Here is a 19561-nt window from a genome sequence, read left to right on the forward strand (position 1 = left end):
AAAAAAAAAAAAAAAAAAAAAACCCTAAAAATAAATCATGTATACTTCATGTATACTTTCTGAATCTAAGGAATAGATTACACAAACAGAGAAAGCAATGAAGTGTTACTGACACACACAAACACACACACACATACATATATATATATAAAATGTATATTCATAGATAGATATATACAAACCTATTCTGCACAGCCAACAAGAGTATCTTAAATGGCAAATGAACAATTTGAAGTCTAATGATTTCATTCCATTCACTCTTTCAATCTTCATGTATTAGGTGTCTCAAATATTATCCGAAAAGACTTCTTAAAAAGATAATACATAGGTCAGAAGTTAAAACCACATGCACATATCTCGAAATGCAACTTACCTCAGGAAGTCTCTACTGGTGTTATTAGTCCTTCCTGTTTTGTTCTATCAACATATATGACTGCAATTTTTTTGTCTTTTTCCTGAAGGTCTAAGAGTATATTGTGAACTGATTTTTGGTCTTTGTTTTGTGGAGCCGTTTGGACTAACTGTTTATTGAACAACTTCTTGGGAAAGAAGCATCCAGTCCTATACTCCTACATTTACTCACCCTTGAAAGTGAAGCTRTAAACACATCACGTAGATTTGCAGGATTGGTGCTGACTTGTCTCCGGAAGTATTGTATCGTTTTTATTCTGTGCAGTCTGTAAAAACTTACAAATTTACCTTGTTCACATGGCTCTTGGAAAAATACTTTCCATTTCTTTTGTTGGCTTTCTGATGTGGGTTTTTTTAAGTTAAATTCTAGTTAAATGATTGTGATTGGCTATGTCTTTGACATAGACATCTGAATGATTTAGCATCCCAAAACAGATTTCTTTGTAAACCAATAAGCTACGTGATACCGTATAGAAAGCACCTGGTGATTGGCAGACCATAACTTCAACCTTGGACGTTTTATACAGTACTGAACCTAAGGTACTGTATTTTGTCAYTTGGCACTGTTTATTAGCTTGAGTTGTCTCCCATGTTTGTTAGTTGTTGAGCTCTTACCTGACTCGTAATATCAGCATAATAATTTTGTATCATCCACCATATATCATGTAGACATAATCTACTTCTTGTAGAATCAGATTTAGATTAATTAAATCAGTGTGATTACACCACCATGAAACAAGTGTGAGTCAGGATAATTTATTTTTGCTGGAGACAGATCCSCAGGTGGGTCTTACTTCACTGCCAGTTCATCTTCCTGACCACTGAATAGCAAAGGAGCATGGTAGCTATACCATTTCCAGAGAAACACAGTAGCTTTCCTGTTAAAGCTCAGATCAAAAATTAAATTTCCACAGTTTGAGGGCCTGGGGGGAAGAAGGATCTGTTGAAGTTCTGTAAGGAGTCCTGCTGTAGGACCAAACCTGACATAATCATGCGCACTTCTGTTGGTTTATCTTGAGATGTAACCCAAATCAAGAGGCTAAACTTAGTTTTTAATCCCACAGTTTACTGACTAATCTGTAATTACACTGAAATTAAAAGACTACTTRGGGATGCCAAATGCTACTTAATAATAGGAAGGCAGCGGGCAGCCTTTGCTGCGTGTGCTTGTGAATGTTCCCTGAAGTGTGTTGGGTGAATTAGGCTGCTTCTAAGCTGCTGGACCAGGAGCGCCTTCAGAGCTGGAGCTGAGCGCAGCACTGTGCGCAGTGGCCAAGTGCCTACTCTGAATCTGTTGCTCTCAAAGTGACTTTAAATGTAAGTGAGGTTGTAAAACTGGTCGGTCTCTTCCCCCCCACACTTTTTTCTTGTTCTTTCTTCAAATTCCTGTGGATGTTTCTTCTTCCAAGGTCTTTACCATCCATTAATACTTTAAGATTACTGGGGGGTTTTATCTTCTCTCAAAGTACTTTCGGCCTTTTGTCATTCTTGATTTGTCTGGTTGGTCTAGGTGATAATATATTTATACTTAAATAAGCTATTATCTTTTTAAAGTGACACATTAAACTCTTGTTCTCACCCTGGTTACTTTCGCCTCTTTATTTGTTTTAAAACTAGGACATCTATGCAAATAGAATATATAGCATGCTGTCCTAAATTCATATTTCTCCTCTATCCACAAAGCAGAGCATCTTAAGTTTTGTTTGTATGTTTTCTCCCACGATTGCTAGAGAACAATTCATTTTAAAATGCTTTTAGTGCTAAGAGAGCTGGTGCACATTCCACATTGGGAACTCTGTTTCCTACTGAAGTACATTAACTAAGAAAGATTTCAGCAGCTGCTTCATTATAGTCACTGCACAGTTGTAATATTTTGTGTTTTGCTAAGCTTTGGCTTGAAAAATTTAACATATATAAAAGAACCCAGACACAAAGGACCAATTAATTCCTGGTGTATCCATATGCACTGACTGGAGCTACCGCGGGCATGAAGTCGGCCCCATGAGAATTTTGTACATACTAAAGCTGCAGGAATCTCTGAGTGGGTTTTTTTTTTCCCTCTTCATCAGGGTTTTTCTTCAAAAATTGACAGACTATATAGACCTAATTACAAAACAGTGTGTCCCATTTCTATATTCTGTCTTATTTGAACCTCAGTACCACTTAAAGCCAAAGCTTAGTTTGCGATTCAGAGTAGAGATGCTGATCCAGAAAAGTCCTAAAAGGGAAGGTTCGGTCTATTAAAACACAGATGTAAATAAAATTGTGTAGCTTAAACATACAGATATCTAGATATGAAGTAAGGGGGTTGGTTTATAGCTGGAAAAAAAAAGCAGACTTTCTGATTCCTGAAGCTTAAAAGAACACAAGTTAGACATTATGCTTAATTAAGTGAGTAWTTAAAAACTAAAATATTTTTTATTTACTAGTGATAATTATATAACCAAATCTTCCCTTCATTCAGTAGGACTTTTTTTTTCTGTTTGAATTTCTAACTCTTTCACAGATTAATTTTGGGTGCTTTTTTGTGTCATTGTTTCACTTCTTAAATTGCAGTGTTGTGCATTAGAGATGAAGGCTGGGGCATGGCAAGGAAGTCTGCAAAAATAATATTAAGTGGTTAAAGCCATGGCTTCATTTGAAACTACACATTCTTTTGTAAAAGAAAAAATATTTTCTACATAAATCCTCATCCAAAAAAACCTCCCTAGATCATTATCTAAAAAAAATGTAGGGAATAAATATCAAGTTACATGCATGACTGGATCAAAGAAAACGTATTTGATATTACACTATATTTTACTTTTCCCCAACCAGTAGAATGTCTTATATGTGCACAGATGAAGGAAAATAAGCATATGTGAAAGGCAAATAAGCAATGACTATTTTGTTCTTGACTGTACTTTTTCCAATTTGTTTTTGGAGATGATGTTCTTGTAATTGTTATCTTTTTTGTAAATATTAGATGACAAATTATTTTGTTTTAACTTGCCTGTTTAAGAGTATTATTAAATTACATAAAGAGAGTGAAACTTGCATAAGAGAGCTCTAGAAGCCTATTTGCTATTTTATGTTAACTGCATTTTGAAGTACTAAGTATATTTCACTTTTCTTACAGACTTGTCTGTGTTCAGGGCTGAGAATAGTATCTGGAGTTGTCCTYTTACCATAACATTTTCTTTTTTTACGAGGGGAATATAGGGTTGGGGTGTGTGTGTGTGTGTGTGCACGCATGCGTGTGTTCATATTTTGGGGGAGGGCAGTAATTTTTTTGAACGAAATGGGGAAAAAAAGGAAGTTTTCCAAGACTATAAAAGGATTAGATCTGAGTCTCTTCTTATTTATACCTGTTTAAATTCCTGATTCCCTTCGCTACATTGCAACATTGCAATGGCAGAAGTTGCTGAATTTTCATGGCATAAATAAGAAAGATCTTGTAAAAATTCTGAATTTTCATGGGGCTGCTTCTCTTCTCTCTTGCAACAATACAAATCAGATCTAAATTTCTAGTGAAAAGAATATTGCTTTTCTAAAAGTGTATTATTGTTTACTCATTACTTTTACGGGACAAATGGATAAAACTGCTGTGGCGTTTCTCTTGCCTCAAAAAGAGAAATATCAGAAAGCTCAACTGTTTCTGAAGAGCAGGGAAAGACTATTGTACTGTGGGGTTTTTTTGAGGGGCTTTAGCCATTTCTCAGCTAATAACTAGAGGCCCCCCCCCCCCCAAAAAAAAAAAAAAAAAAAAAAAAACACAGTAAAATATTCTTTACCACTTTCCCATTGTGTATTTAGTGAGATATTGTAACATTGATGTTTGATCACTTTACAACCTTAGTAGATGCTAGTTGACATTAGCAAGTGCCAGAAAATGTTCWGGCTGCCCTGCAATGAGGCATCTTAGCAGACGATACGTGGCCTGACTCAGACTCTCTGAGGAGGGACCACCGTGGTCGCCCCACCAGCTGGGCAACACGGACACGGTTCTTCTGGGGAAGCATGGGCTAAAATAGCCTTAATGTGTTGCTTCCATTTTTCCAGGTGATTACTGGTTATTTTTCCCAGTCACCTCCTTTCTTCACACGTCTACGTGCACCTTTATGCAAGCCTCACTGTGTGGCATCACTTTGTTAAGCTTCAYTTGGTATAAAAGTTACAGATTTTAACTGCCTGTCAGTATGGGGTGGGAGTGCAATTGTCACAGATTACCTCTTGATAGTCTTCATTGCAGGGATGAGRTTGATGATGCTAATGTTATTTGATTTATGAATAGAAGAGTCTGAATTTTATAAGAATATAGTTAGCTTTCACATATCAGAGATGGATAAGCAAGGGAAAATTAAGGCTGCATAGTGTAACTTGAACTCTCCATACGTCTTCATTTTGCTGCTGACTTCTATGGAATTGGCATTTCATTCATGATCTTCAAATTTATGAATTTTTAGTGAGCGGCAAGGAAAAGTCTAATTGCTTTATAGGCTTTGACCAAAAAAAAAAAAAAAACAAAGGTTAACCTGAAGCTAGCATGGACTCTTTCAGACAGAATTCCAGACTGCCTTCTAATAGAACGAAAGATCCAACCTTTGGTAAATTAAGTGTATTAAAGTGTTGTTGCATTTCCATTTTAGATATATATCAGTACTGTGTTTGTGTGTCTGTCTGTGCGTACACATATACACAAAGACAGCAACATAGTACATGCTTCTTGTTCAAAATCTTTTTTTTCATTTATCTGCTTATATATATAGGACATGAATGAAAAATAAATGGAATTTATGCAAAAATAGAGATAGTCATTTAAAGGCTATAGTTCTCTCTTTTTTTTTTTTTTTTTTCCCCCTTTGGAGTTAGAAAAGGAAGAAATCTAGTAACACAATTGTGTCTCTCAGAAGTTTAGTGATGATATTGTATCGTTATTTCAGATAAACCTACAGAGGAAGATGAGAGTCACCGGAGTAATAACCCAAGGTGCCAAGAGAATTGGAAGTCCAGAATATATAAAATCTTACAAAATTGCGTATAGTAATGATGGGAAGTCATGGTCAATGTACAAAGTAAAAGGCACAAATGAAGATATGGTAAGATTAAGTCATCTGTATATGCATGAGTCTCATGGTTTAACTGCCTTCAGAAGTATGAGATATCTCTAGTAGATAAGTGTAATTGCCTGACAGAGACACAGAGAAAGCAGTCAGATATGTTGCCTTGTTATTATTTTTCTCTGAAAAAAACCCATGGCAAAAAAGTTGCACTTTCTGTCTACTAAAAATTTCTTACAGTTTAATTGATGATTGTAAAAATATTGTGTCCCAAGGCTAGAATAATCCTGTTTATTACACTTAACTGATTTTCATTTTAATTAGTTTACCAGTAATTACTCATTACTCTGTTTTCAATTTAGTTTTATTACATTGGCAGATTAATGTTAACCCTTAAAAGCATAGAACCCRTTCATCAATGCTAATCTCTGCATTGCAGAAACAGTATCATCCAGTAAGAAGTGTATGTTTACGATTTACAGTTACAGTTTATTTTTATAGCGAATTCTGCATGCCAAGCAGCAAGAATCGCTTTACTGTGAAAGTTAAGATAGAACGAAGACACTTAGAAGCATTCAACATAGTTTCTCTTATGCAGGCAGGAAGTTGAAATGCTGTGTGAAAAGGTGTATAATGAGGGAAGAAAACAAAATATAAGCATATCTCTTTAGAGCGAGGAGAGAATGCTTTTAGGTTTAATTCAGCTCCGACTGAGATCAGTGGAAAGGTTCCAGTAGACTTCGGTGGGAGCTGCAGCAGTTTCTTGAAATAGAGAGGAAAAATAAACATCAATCRATGTAAATAATTGCAGGCTAGATTAAACAGGGACCATTTAATACACTAATTTGAAAAGAAGATGTAATTTATTGCATTAGAAGCTCCAGCTTCTAGGAGTGACGAGTCAAAGGCCCTGATTCAGCGGAGGCAGCAAACACATATAAGCCAATGGCAGTTACGCCTTCCTTAAAATCATGAGTATTGGGCACGAGAAGTAAAAGAACAGCCTCTCTTTGTGAAAAAATCGCAGGCAACCAAGGAAGAAAGGATAGAAGAGCAAGGGAGATAGGTCTGAGGTGTGGAAATGAAATGAACGTCTCGTAATTCTCTTAGTGTATTTTTATGAATATGTCATTTTATCATAGGTGTTCCGAGGAAACGTAGACAACAACACTCCGTATGCCAACTCCTTCACACCACCAATAAAGTCACAGTACATACGGCTGTATCCGCAGGTTTGCAGAAGGCACTGTACGTTGAGAATGGAGCTTCTTGGCTGTGAGTTATCAGGTGGGTTTTGTAGCAATTGCTGTATTTCAGAAATGAACAAACCAGCAACACGTTTGTGCCAGTGGTGTAAAACAGATCCTATTTATTCATATTGAAATGCAGCTGACATCCTTGAGTTTATCCAGATACTTATTTTTCTCTTTTTATGTAAATAATATAAGCAACAATAGCTGCTTATAGTAGGGTGGTGGTGGTGGGAGTAGTCTCTGACTCACAGTTACACTCAGTACAGTGTAGGAAGAGAAACAGTTGCTGAGAACTGGAGCTGTTTACCCAGAGTTTGCTGTGCAACTCTAAACAGAACCACAGTCAGTCTGAGACATTTCTCATGACCGCTGGTTGATCACGCTGCTGATCAAAGATATACTGCACAGCATCCTTGGCGGTATTAAGAGTGCTTCATCTGGACTGGAATAAGATATATTTTGCTGGGCTGCTTTCAAAAAGATTTGAGTTTAGATTTGCTTTGTGACTTTCCAGTGGAAACAATGATTGTGTCTTGTAGGAAAAGTAAGTGAAAAAGTAGAGCCAATATAAACCCTCTTACGGTTTAGAGTAGCAGATGTAAAGCCTGACCTGTAGCCACTCTCTGCAAGAACCATGTTCCTTTACAAATTCAGTAAAGCATGTAAATTTTTTTATATTTTTCAATGGATTGAAATCCATTTCCACATTCCACTTTCCAGTGGAAGTGCTCCACAAATTCATTTAAGAACGATTTTTATGTGGCTGCCTGCTTACTGTACAAGTAATAGTCATCCAGTTCACGAATGATATATCAAAACAGTAGGAGTTAAATAATTTTCAGTCCCCTAGTGACATCAAAACCAGATTCAGAAATGAAAAGTTAATGCATTAATCCCAGTGTAGCCCTTTTCCAATATAGATAGATCTGAGAGTAAATAGAAAATTCTGTCTAGCTGCTTTAGTCTTTTTTTTTTTCTTTTTTTTTTTCCTTCCATTTCTGGAACCACAATTTAGAGTAAGTCTTTGCCAGAATGACCAGGAATTGTTTTGTTCAAAGAACTGTGAAAGCTACTGAAGTGAATTCATTTCAGTGGTCGCCTAACAGTTTCAAGGTCATCATTTCTTAGAACTGCAGGCAGCCGAGGCTCAGCACAACAATTTCAGTCTCTACTGAAAGGAGAGTATAATTATACATAAAGACAATCTAATGCACCCTTATTCCAGGTGGTCTGTCTTAGGCTGAAAAGCATGTTGAGCTGGCTTCTCTAACAATAATGGAGCTAGAGAAGAGAAACACTACCCGAGGGAAGGAGACTATGTTGCAGGATGATCATCCTGAAAAYGAGCCCTTTCTTGGGTCATACTTCAGCAATATAGTCAGCATATGGTCAGCTAGAGACTCATTAATAGTTTAACCGACCAGAACCCATAAATCAGATTTTTTGAAAAGCATTTTCAATGCTTATGTAATCAGCCATCAGAACAATACACACTTATTAATTCTCATGGCCTTGTGTTCGTGCCTTACTTGTGWTTTGCATGTCTCTGTGTTGTAAATTCCTTCCCCTCAGAGTGTACTTAGTTGGGAAGAGACACAGACAACAACTGATATTTCTTAGAATACCTTTTATTCATTAAGCTGCTATTAGTAGCAGAATCAAACTATTATTAACAGCAGATAGCTGTTCACGCAGCACATTCAGTTACTGAAGCATTTCACTCGCACACTCGTAGTTAYTCATTCACAGTTACCTGGCTGCAGCAGCAGCTGGGAGGGGGGCCAAGCCCGGCTGCGTCCTCGGAAGCGGGGGGTCCCCCGGTGTGCCCGGGGACACTGGGCACATGGTCCTTTGCTTAATCAAGTGTGCACATAATCACGTAGTCTTCGTCTGCATATAGCAGACTCTGCCTTTTTGCACATGCTCCAAGTTACGTGTTGTTGGTGTTAGCGGTTTTTAGTGGCCTTGTACAAATTCAACAGATTCGTGATCCGAGTTTATCAGTTCATGCAGAGGAGTGCTAGTCCCAGAGCTTATCAGTCCTTAGGACACTTTCATATACTACCTTCTCAGCRCTTACTTTTATTATCTCTGGCCTGTTATTTTCTGGAAACTCTTTTCACCATCCAAACCTATAGAGCTATAGAGTCTATTCACACAAACTCCTATGCAAGGAGCATTTATAACTTCTGCATTTAAAACTAGATTCCACTGCTGCTGTTCATCTTCAGCAATATCTAATCCTGAAAAGAATTGTGTGTGTGTAAATGGGAGCATTTATTGGCTAAAATACTACTCACAGTTAGCAAAAGGAGTAGAAATTCTCTTTATATTTGTCTGTGAAAATGTTGTTAGGTTTAAAGCACTTTTTCAAAGTTTCAGACAGGCTCAATGATAAGGAAGATCATAGACCTCAGGTATATTATTCTGTCCAGTTACCTCTGTTTTTCTACTTAATTTTGAAAATCTTTTTTTATTTTTGCAAAAGAGAAAATATCACAGTACTGACTAAAACAAAATCACCCTTGGCCTAGTATAATTTACCTACTCAATACTGCATAAATCCTGATCTGAGACAAGACGAATGTAGAACTTCACATGCAAATCTGGATGATGGAACTTTTCTGAGTGCCWCCAGTACTTGATATCTACACTGTCTCTGGTTTTGCCTCCACTGTATCAGAAGTTTAATATTTCCTTGAGAGTTCGAGCTTTGTTGAAAGAATGGTAGATGACGGCACTGTGTGGGACTCAAATTAAAAAGCAAAATGTCGTGCCCTAAGAACAAACAGAAGAGAACAACCTCAGTGTGGATTCTTTCAATTCTCAGACACTCATCTGTGCTTTTCCAAAGTGTAGATTCCTCATTATTTCAGTACTGTTTCATTGGGCTAGACCAAAAAAGAAGCAACTTAGATAGATTTAAACACATAYAGTTGTTATTTATCACTACTCAAAACATCTCAAATGTGTTAGCCTAAAATACTCCTCTGAGTTCAGCCGTAAATATCTCTGCCTTGGTTCTCCCTAACTTTAACATAAGAAAGGGAATTTAATCCTTTCACGGGTTTATTATGAAACAAATGTAAAGAACATACAGTATAGTGAAGAGGAGATGTGCCGGAGAGTCATGAGCATTCTTATAAATATCCTTCTAYGGGGGTGCTTATTTACTGACACAAAATTTTGTAAGAGTTTGATCATTCTGTCCTTTGTGCTCAGGGTGAGRGCTCACCCATCAAAAGGAGGAGTCGTTATCTTCTATCATTGCGGTAGGGTGGAATAGAGTCTGGGAAGTGACTRTTTGTGATCTGTTATTGTTGTCTTTGATACAGCCCTAAGATGTTGTTCTGTCACCTGAATGCACAACAGCAGCCTTTTCTGATTCTCCTTGTTCTTTCTCACTTTCTCCCTTGCTTTTAACARCTGTCTCCCTTCTCCTTTTGTTTTTCTTTTGGGCAGCGGAGAAGGAAGACTCATGTAAAATTCCATCACTGGGAGCACTAGACATGTGCGTGTGTGCATAAATACACGCACACGCACACACTAGCACAAGCACATGCATTAGTTGTTTCATACATCAACAGTCGTATTCAGAAGAGAGAGAATGGGTTCATTCTCTTGGGGAGATTGGACCACTGCTGACAAATGGTTTTGACAACCCATGTTTTTGTGGCAGAAACCTCCTTCAGATTCTTCAAATGAAACGTTCTTGCTGACAGCCCTTGTGATCTAGGAGTGATACTTTGGAATTGAATAATAATCAAAATCCTTATCTAAAGCAGCAGATGACTCTCTCATTTGCACTGTCAATTGCTCTCTACCACTCTCAAGAAAAGTGTTTTACTGCAGTTTTAAACTAGGTGGTTATTTCTACAGGCAAGGCTATGCAAGCTTCGTTTCACGCATTAAGAATCAGTTCTGAAATATTTTTCAAAAATTAGCTCTGTTTTTTTGTTTATGTTTAAATTGAATACAAAACATTGCAGTATTTCAAAGTTTAAGTAAAATTGTTAATATACGAAAGAGTATTATTGCCATCTCTCTCTGGTAATACACATTTACTCCTGCTGTTGTTCCTCACTTGAAGGGCCTGGTCTTATCACCCCTGATTTGAATACATAATAATTCCACTTTKTGAGTTAAACCGACTGGAGAAGCTGAAAGTAGAATCTGACAGAAGATCTCTGCTAATGATATTTACACATTTCCACAGAAAACAAATAAGAATCAGGTCTTTAAATGGGGGTAAACATATTATAGAGGAAACAAACTTTTAAGAAAAAAAGAACAAGCTTCTGTATCTAGCTCAGGTAAAGAAAAACCAAATAAAGATTTTGGGYATTTTAGTGATCACATTGTGCTCTGGTTCTGTCAAGAGACACAAGCTGAGCAAGGTCATGTCACAGCAGTAAAGCCTTCATGACTTACAGGTATGCTTTAAGAAACACAGCTGGTGGCTTAGCAAATGACTCTCTGTAAGGAATCGGCTCAGCAGCTCGGGATGCGAGTGTCAGCTGGAAAACCTCTGTCTTCCCAGTGAAACATAAAGTCAAGGTTCTACATATTCGCAGTCATGAGAGTATGACCCCCCTCTTGCGAAATGAAGTGTGTCCTGGGCATATTCCGACTAAATGAGGCCCAAAGTCTAGCTACTGTCAAAATAACTCCATGTGGGACATCCACTGATTTAAACAAGTAAACCRTTAATTCTTTAATTCTCCTAAGCAATTCTCCTATTATTTTCCATCCTTYGGAGTCATTATTCTGTAGTCCTCCACTCTGTCAGTGGGTTTTGTGTCTTACTGTTTTTTGGCTAGATGTCAGGTAATTCAAAGGTGTAAAAGAGCTCAGTGCTTGCTTTTTTTACTTTTTACTTCATTAGTGGCATGCAGAAAAATTAATGTGTCCTCAATACRTAAACACACATGGTTAATGTGACATGGCATAAAAGCATGACAAAACTGAACGGAATAAAGGCAACACTGGCAGGTTGCTCGGCAGGAAGAGAAAACAGAGATAAGGAGAGGAGAGTCGTCTTTTCTGTTTGTTCCCCTTCATAAATTTATGCTAGGATAAAATACTGCAAATTCTCTGTCATGTTTTCGATTCTTCCAGGGTAGTGTTGAAATAAAGTGCTTTGAATTGGCTATTTTTCATTTGTTTGTTTGCAATTTCCCCCAACATCCTTGATTAAAGCCCATTCTTTGAGAATTGCTACATTTCTTTCCCATATAGGAAAACCTAAACCACTTACAGAGATAAGTAAGTAGTGTCACAGATCTTATTTTGCTCCTCTAGGTTGCTCGGAACCCCTGGGGATGAAATCGGGACATATACAGGACTTTCAGATTACTGCCTCCAGTGTTTTCCGAACGCTCAACATGGACATGTTTACTTGGGAACCTAGGAAAGCCCGGCTCGACAAGCAAGGCAAAGTTAATGCCTGGACCTCTGGCCACAATGACCAGTCACAGTGGTTGCAGGTAAAGTTTCACATAAATTTTCACAAATATTTCTGGTGTGGAAAAGGTTGACTAATTCAGGGTTACATCTTGCTTCACATTCTGMGTGTAGCCAGTCTACGTCTGCCACATTTAGATGCTGAAGCTAAGAAAACTTACACAGATTTCATGTCTTCACTACCTCAAGTGCACTGCTCCGTTGCAATTCAGGTTGTGCAGCATGCAGAAAAACCTGGGCAGGGAAGCCATCAACCCCACTAGCCAAATCTTCAACTCAAGAGGTACTGAGCAGCCATGGATATTCCTTTGCTAATGGACACAAATAGAAGKCACAGACCTGTTTCACTGACTTCGTGATAGCTTTCTGAGAGAGACTTTTTTTTTTTTTCTTTCTGTCCTTCCAAAGCTCCCTGGAAAAGCACATTTACTTGAGATTTGTGCAACATTAGCAAATCTGGCCCATGGAAATTACCTTTGTTTAATTGAGACTGTTCAAAATTACCTTCCAACATCACTCTGAAATGAGTAAGATTGATTCAGTACATGAATTCATAATGAAGTTGCACACAGGGGTTGTTTTCAGTCTGAGAGTGATTTATGCAAGTTGGTAGTAGGCTAATGTGAAAGATTGCGATAAATCACCATGTGGAAGCCTATTTGACCAGTCACTGACACATTTACATTTTTTTGAACTGTTGAAAATTGCAGTGTTTTGAGTTAGCTGCCAGTTTGCAGCCAAGTTCTCAGCAGGAAGCCTCAATAGCACTAGACATGTGCTACTAACCCCCTGCAATCTTTTCACATATAAATTATGACATATTAGCTTTTTTACCTATGGTTGCTAAGCAATTTAGCAAGGTGATTACTATCTTCTATCTAAGTTTACACACACACACAAGTAGCAGTTGCCTTGTCTATTTATCATTTGAATAATTGAAGATACAGATATATGGTGAACATTTTTTAGAATAGCTTGTTGATACAGCAGTTAGTAACTTCTGGAGAGGAAGAAGATGCTGGTATTGTGTTTTATGGTAGAGAAGGAGATGAAAATGGTTCTCCACATAAAAGAGAGGTAGTTGTATCAGAACCAATTTTAGCTCTGTCAGTGGTTCCAAAAAAACAAGAGTATTCAGAGACTCTACAGAAATATTCTGTGGTGTGTTATTCCTCCTGTGGATAACAATGGATTTTTAAATACCTACAGATGGCAAGGAGTTAAAAAGCTAAGTCTAATATCTTCAAACTCTTGCTATATTTGAACCTATCTGAACATATAAATTGATTTTGGACTTATGTGACCACTTGCAAGAATCTCTGCAAGTCCATGAAGTGTCAGGCATATATATATATATATATATATATATATGTATGTATGTATATGTATATATATATATATTATCTTGTCAAAGGCAAGTTGTGAAAAAAAATTTGTATTTTAGCTATTTTACTGCTATGATATGATCTCAGAAAAAATTGTAGGAACATGACCATTTTACCTTCTCCTAAAAGTCACTATATTTATGGTATTTTTCCAAGAAAGTATCATAACATTTCTTGTTTGAAAAAAACAAGAGGCATTAAAAGAACACTTGGTTTTTCCTGTTCTTAAACTGGTCATTAATTTCTGCTATTGACTGATTATCCTGAATTTTAAGTCTCTAAGTAAATAGGGGCTCAGATGCTTAAAGGCTAGGTAGCAGTTCTGTACAAAAGATACGCCAGTCATTTAAGTTTGTATGTTCTCTTTGCAGGCAGTTCTGTTTTTTCTTTAAAATTCAGAATAATGTATTGTAACCTTTTAACACACTGACTGTAATTTTATCATCTTTCTGCTTTCATAAAATTTAGTCAAAACATTTGTAAGAAAAAGAGTGTGAAAGCAAAGTTATATGTATACACTTTTCCCTCAGCAATTACATACTACAAGGAATGATCCCATCAGCAATTCTATGATAGCCCAAAAGAAGGTTAACYTAGTGTTAAAATAGCTGGTCTGTGAGATTCCATGGTGTTAGCTTTCCGTACCTTTTGCATTTTCCGTGCATGCTATCTGTTATAATTTTAATTAGCAAGGCTATAAATTGAGTAAAAATCTACTGAGTACCTTTAAAAATTAATGTCTTAATACTGTGGTATAAAGGAATATCTTGAGTAGATCAGTTGCAACTTGCAGTTATTTTGGGGAAACCTTGCCTGAATGTCATTGTTGCACTTTTTTAAAAGTTTCTCTGCCGACATGCATCTCAGGGCGCCTGCTGTGATAATGTTTGCTGGGAGCTGATGATTGTATCACCTGCGTAGCTGCTCTCAGCACTTTTGGATGAACCCTAAATATAAATTCTTCTCCATCATGAGCTGACATTGTTTTATTCTGTTTTGTCACTTTCAGAAAGGAAAATTTTGAAACTTCTGTCMGCTTGTTTAAAAATATAGCTCTTAATAAGTTTTTTGTCATGATGTCACTGCGTCTATAATTTAGCCCCAGAGGCAGGAATTTGAAACATTATGTACTCACCTTATCATCTACAGCTGTTGAAAATCCCCTGATCTAATGGCTACTCAATTAAGAACTCCAGGTTCCCCCTACAACACACCGTTAGACCAAACACCATCCTTAGTAATGGGACGAAGTATTTTGTGATGTGGGGGAAAAGTTAATGGGTGTAGGTGACCAAAATGGTCCTTTTCCAGCTCTGAAATCTATCACTTCATCCTGAAATCCTCAAAAGTCCTCAGGAGAACTTATTTTTTAATCAAAATTTGGGTCTGAATTCTCCAACGTACTTGCTTCAGGAGACATTCTTACCAGTCGTTCGTGGATGATGTTGCAAAAGCCATCCTACAGTTGCTTGGACTAATTCGTAGTGCAAGAGCTTCTACTGACTTAGGTACCCTGCCTCTTTGTTGCCTCTGTATTCACTGTAGTCTGGCTCTGTGCAGTTTACTGATACAGACCAGTGCAGAGGTTTGGTTTGGTGCCAAATGCAATGAGAGTCATCGATTCCAGCAACTGTCTTTACTGYTGAACACATTTCTTTAGGGATTCCCTTTCTTTTCCGGACACCTCTGTAAAATTATCTGAATAAGAGTAAAAGATTTAATTAAAAAAAAGGGGGGGGAAGTGAAATTAAAAAGAAATAATGATTTACTTCCCATCATTATATATAGACTTAAAGTAAACTAAGCTAAATAAGGCATTTCAGGTTATTTACTGAGAGARAGAAGAACAAAACACTTCGGCTTCCTTAAAGGCAGTCTGCATTCTCTCCTTGCCAGGATTTGCATGTCAGCATCATGTGCTACCTTGAGCCAGTTCACAGTCTTTTCCAGTGATCCCTTTSCAAGCTTCTGTGACCAGGCTGCTCTGCAGGGTATTGCTTAGGAATGCCTCTRCTCCTCATGGGTACAATGTTATTCCAGCCAGCTACCCCACTTCTCATTTCTTTGGTTATTTCACATTAAAGGAAGTGTTGAAGTACTTTCTGCCTTAATCCCAAAGGGAGACACTGAGAATATAAAGACTATTCAAAATAATTATCTTTCAGGTTCTTGGTGACTACTCTTATAGATAGATTTTCACCATTCTGTATCTCATTTTCCTAGACAGTATTATCATTCAAATGGATTAACATTTTCTTCAAAATCCATTCCATCTGTTCTACTACATTCCACTCTACTATTCATTTTCCATTGCTATAAATTATGAAATTGGGGCAAAGATTCAAACTCTCATAGTAATTACTGTTATTTAAGGTTTGGAGGTTTAAAATATTATTTCCGCTAAATAGGCAGATGCCATATCCATCATTGTTTTGCTTTCCCTCTCTGACTCATTGTGTAATGAGGACAGCAACACATGTACGTTAATGCCGTGGTCTGCCCATTTGTCTTTTGCCTTGTGCTTCAGCACATAATTTCTGTGATGCCGTGTCTCTGACCTGCTGTCCTCTGCAGTACTTCTTGGAGCTGAGGCATCTCAGTTCATTTGGTGTCTCCAAACAGCTGGTGCTTCCTTCACCTTGCCCTCTCAGCTCTCTCCATTGCAAGAATTGTTTTGTCTGATCACCTTAATTCTGAGGTTGTCTCTGCATCTGATTACACATAGCTATTGGTAGTATTTTATATTTAAGTCAATGAGAGGCTGGTTTTTTGAAGGTCTATCTCTACATCACATGGCTGGATTGAAGGATGCCTGTCTTGGAAATCTGCTGCGGTTCCTTTGTATCTCCATGTTATCTTCAGGTCACCAGCAGCACTGCGGTAGMTTTATGTTTTTAATTGTGCTTGGAACTTCAAAACAATTTATTCACTGCAGATGTGACTCTCTCACATCCCAGTTGCTTGGCTTGTGTTTTGTGGCAAAGCTAGTGAAAAGGTTCTGCAGCTTGGTGTGCATGAGTGATAAGCCTGATACTTTATTCGCAGTTGTTTTATAACGTTGCCGCTGAGCTCTGATGATTTAAGAAAATCACCCTTTCCTTAAATAATAGACTGGAGCAACAAATCATGTCTTAGTCTAATGTGTCCTTTGCTGATTGCATGTGATGGAATCTGCTAAGCGCTCTTGGGAAAAAAAAAGATGCGATAAAGATAGCGGATGACTTTGAAGAGTGACAAATGCAGCCTCTGCAGCCAATCATGCTGATGATTGTCAGCAGTATAATGCATTTGATGTGTTCTGGTTTTTTTTGTTTGTTTGTTTTTATTTTTCATCAATACCTTTAGAAATCAGTTTTCTCAGTGATGCAGTTGACTTATACTTTCAGTTTAATGCAGGACCATTTTCTTCTGTCTCACAAAGGCTGTTGTTTGAAAACAAAGGAAAATTTGTATTCAAAATAATTCTTCACTTTTTGACATTATTATATGTGTAGAAAACAACTGTCTACAAAGTCTCATACTGTCTTGAAATGTACTTATATTCATTGTCTRGCATTGATCTACAATATTCAAACTTCTAAATGATCAATTGAAAGAATTATAATTATTGAAAGGTTAAAACAGACTGGGTACCTACTCAGTTTTTCTTACAGAATACTCTTAAAGAAAGTAGGCTTTTTATGCTATGTTTCTCAGGTTTGGACAAAACCTGACATGTGCTTTGCACCACCAGCAGAGGTGGTATGAAATGATCAGTCAGCTGAAACGAAAGATTAAGAGAAGACACAGAGCAGCTATGCGTAATCGCAGATCAGTTTTAGAAGCCCTGGGCAGAGAATACCTAACACGAGCCAAAAGAGATTGTAGCCCTTTTTTTTCATGCTACTAAGTTATTGGCTAAATAACCTGTTTTTTAAATTTATAAATTTTTATAGATAAAATTGGCATACACATTTTATACCTATCTTAAAATACCTACTTCAAATCAGATACTTAGGCTCCTTCTGTAGTTAATGGRAAAGGACAGCACTATCAGCGAATAATTCATCCTATCTGAAAGCAGGTACCTAAGCTTCCTGGTACGAATCACCTTGGATATGTGCCTTTTACTCTCAGCTGGCCATAGAGAGAGCTAAACAATTCCCTTAAGCTAGAAGGTGAGTTTTTACATGGTTAAAATTATGTGAGGTTAATCCTTTTCTTTCACAATATTAGGAAGTATTTATCTCATATTGATTAGCGTTTATTATAATGTTGGTGGTCTTTCACTCTAGCACAAAATAAGGAATGTATTTTTCTACATCTTTCATGTGGTACCTGCCTTCATCATACTTGCCTCCTTCCTCTTTTTGTTGTATTTACCAGTTTACCTGTGATGAATTCTACAAAGAAGCTTCCTAGATAGGGAATCACTAAACTGTAGCATTTTGTAAATGCTGAAAGCAACACATCAGCTGAAAAATTAGGTGAATTGTTTAATCATGTATGAGTTGTGTCATTAACAAAGCAGGTATTTCTACCAACACTGATTAAATTAGACAAATAAGTGATTTCTGTCTTAAACATTTAATTTGCACACCCACACCCAGAAAGAAACAAAATGCTTAACAACATCTTAATTAAATAAGGACTTGAAATACCCCAAATTGGAATAGAATTAATGTTAGTTTAATACCAATCTGATTATTAACAGAATGAGAAAATTATATGACTTTTTGAGGGCTTGGAGTGCCTAARCAGTGTGTTGTGACTGTTTTTTAAAAGATATAAAGTATTCTGTGGGAATTGCAAGCTCAGTTATAACACATTATAAAAGAAGTAGATGACTCTTTCTCTACAGCTCCAATAAACCACACCATCATCAACAGATCAGGAAATGAATCAACATCCTTTCAGTGTAAAGCAAGAAAAGGTCTCTCTCTCATTCTTCAGAAGCAAAACTAGTATTGATTTTTAATTATAATCTCCCTCAAGCAGAAAAATAAGAWCTCTCAGATTTCAGATAGTAGAAGGCAAATTGTGCAGACAGATAAACCTTTTTTTGTGCCACACTTTTTGCTTGGGTCGTAGAAAATGGCCAATATTGTTTATTTTATCTTTTCAACTCATTCAAAGTTGTCTTTTCGTTTATATGTGTTTGTTGGAAAGGTAGCTTTCATTTTCTGTTTGAAGTATTTGGCTTAGACGTGCAGTTTTGGCATCTCATTGGTCTTATACTTACTTGGATGAGCAGTTCCTTAGATGAAAATCCTAATCAGAGAGTGTGTTAGTTGATGGGATGCAGCAACATAGCCAAGYGGGTTGTGATTAAATACAGATTTAAATACAAATTTAAATGTCAAGGAATTGGTTAGGTAAATTGGACTATGAAAAGTGGCCATTGGTGGAATAAGGGTAGCATATGTACAAATAGGTCCTAGTGATATAGTCAAAGTCAAAGGCAGGTAAAGAGAAGTACCCATTTACAAATTGCACACCATTAAATTTACCTACTTTGCACTGCCTAGCTTGGAGTGCCAAACATATCACTGTTTTACTGGTTTTCTCATTTGCCAATAAACCATAGACKTTATTTTGCAACTAACAGGTCATGGTTTCTATTTAAGACACTAAATTTTGTCTTGAGGTGAATAGCAAGAATTCTTTTTTCCTCTGATATCTTCCTTTGTTGCCAAAGCCTTTTCAACTCTTCAGTAATAAATATATAGTAATAAGTAAACAGAAGATGTTAAGCAGTATGCCTTGATTTCCTCATCRCAGTTGCCTGTCACCAAGTATTTGATGGCCATTCTAGAGGTCACTCTCTAACCCAGTTTCTCCCTCAGATCATTTCAAGTTAAATGCATTATTCACATTAATAATGTTACTAAATTGTGCATTTCAGCGTTGCCCTTCCCAAATTGCTTATGACTTTGCAAAGCTTTCTTCTGCAATTCATTTTATGGAAATGTTTATAGTTGTAATTGAATTTAAGCCTCAAAATTAAATAAGGCAGCATAAAATCTTGGGT

The 19561-nt window shown here is 36.9% G+C and overlaps 1 protein-coding gene across 1 annotated transcript in view; it reads left to right on the plus strand.

The window, feature by feature from the left end:
* Window positions 1-19561, plus strand: part of EDIL3 (EGF like and discoidin domains 3) — a 229263-nt gene that overhangs the window by 163649 nt on the left and 46053 nt on the right. Inside the window, exons 7-9 of the mRNA XM_085316785.1 lie at window positions 5334-5489; window positions 6593-6737; window positions 12005-12189. Of these exons, the coding sequence (XP_085172911.1) occupies window positions 5334-5489; window positions 6593-6737; window positions 12005-12189 (486 nt within the window). The remainder of the gene's footprint in view (window positions 1-5333; window positions 5490-6592; window positions 6738-12004; window positions 12190-19561) is intronic.

The sequence above is a fragment of the Rhea americana genome, unplaced genomic scaffold, assembly GCF_003343005.1.
Source record: "Rhea americana isolate MKP2758 unplaced genomic scaffold, rheAme1 scaffold_114, whole genome shotgun sequence".
Classification (NCBI taxonomy): Eukaryota; Metazoa; Chordata; class Aves; order Rheiformes; family Rheidae; genus Rhea; species Rhea americana.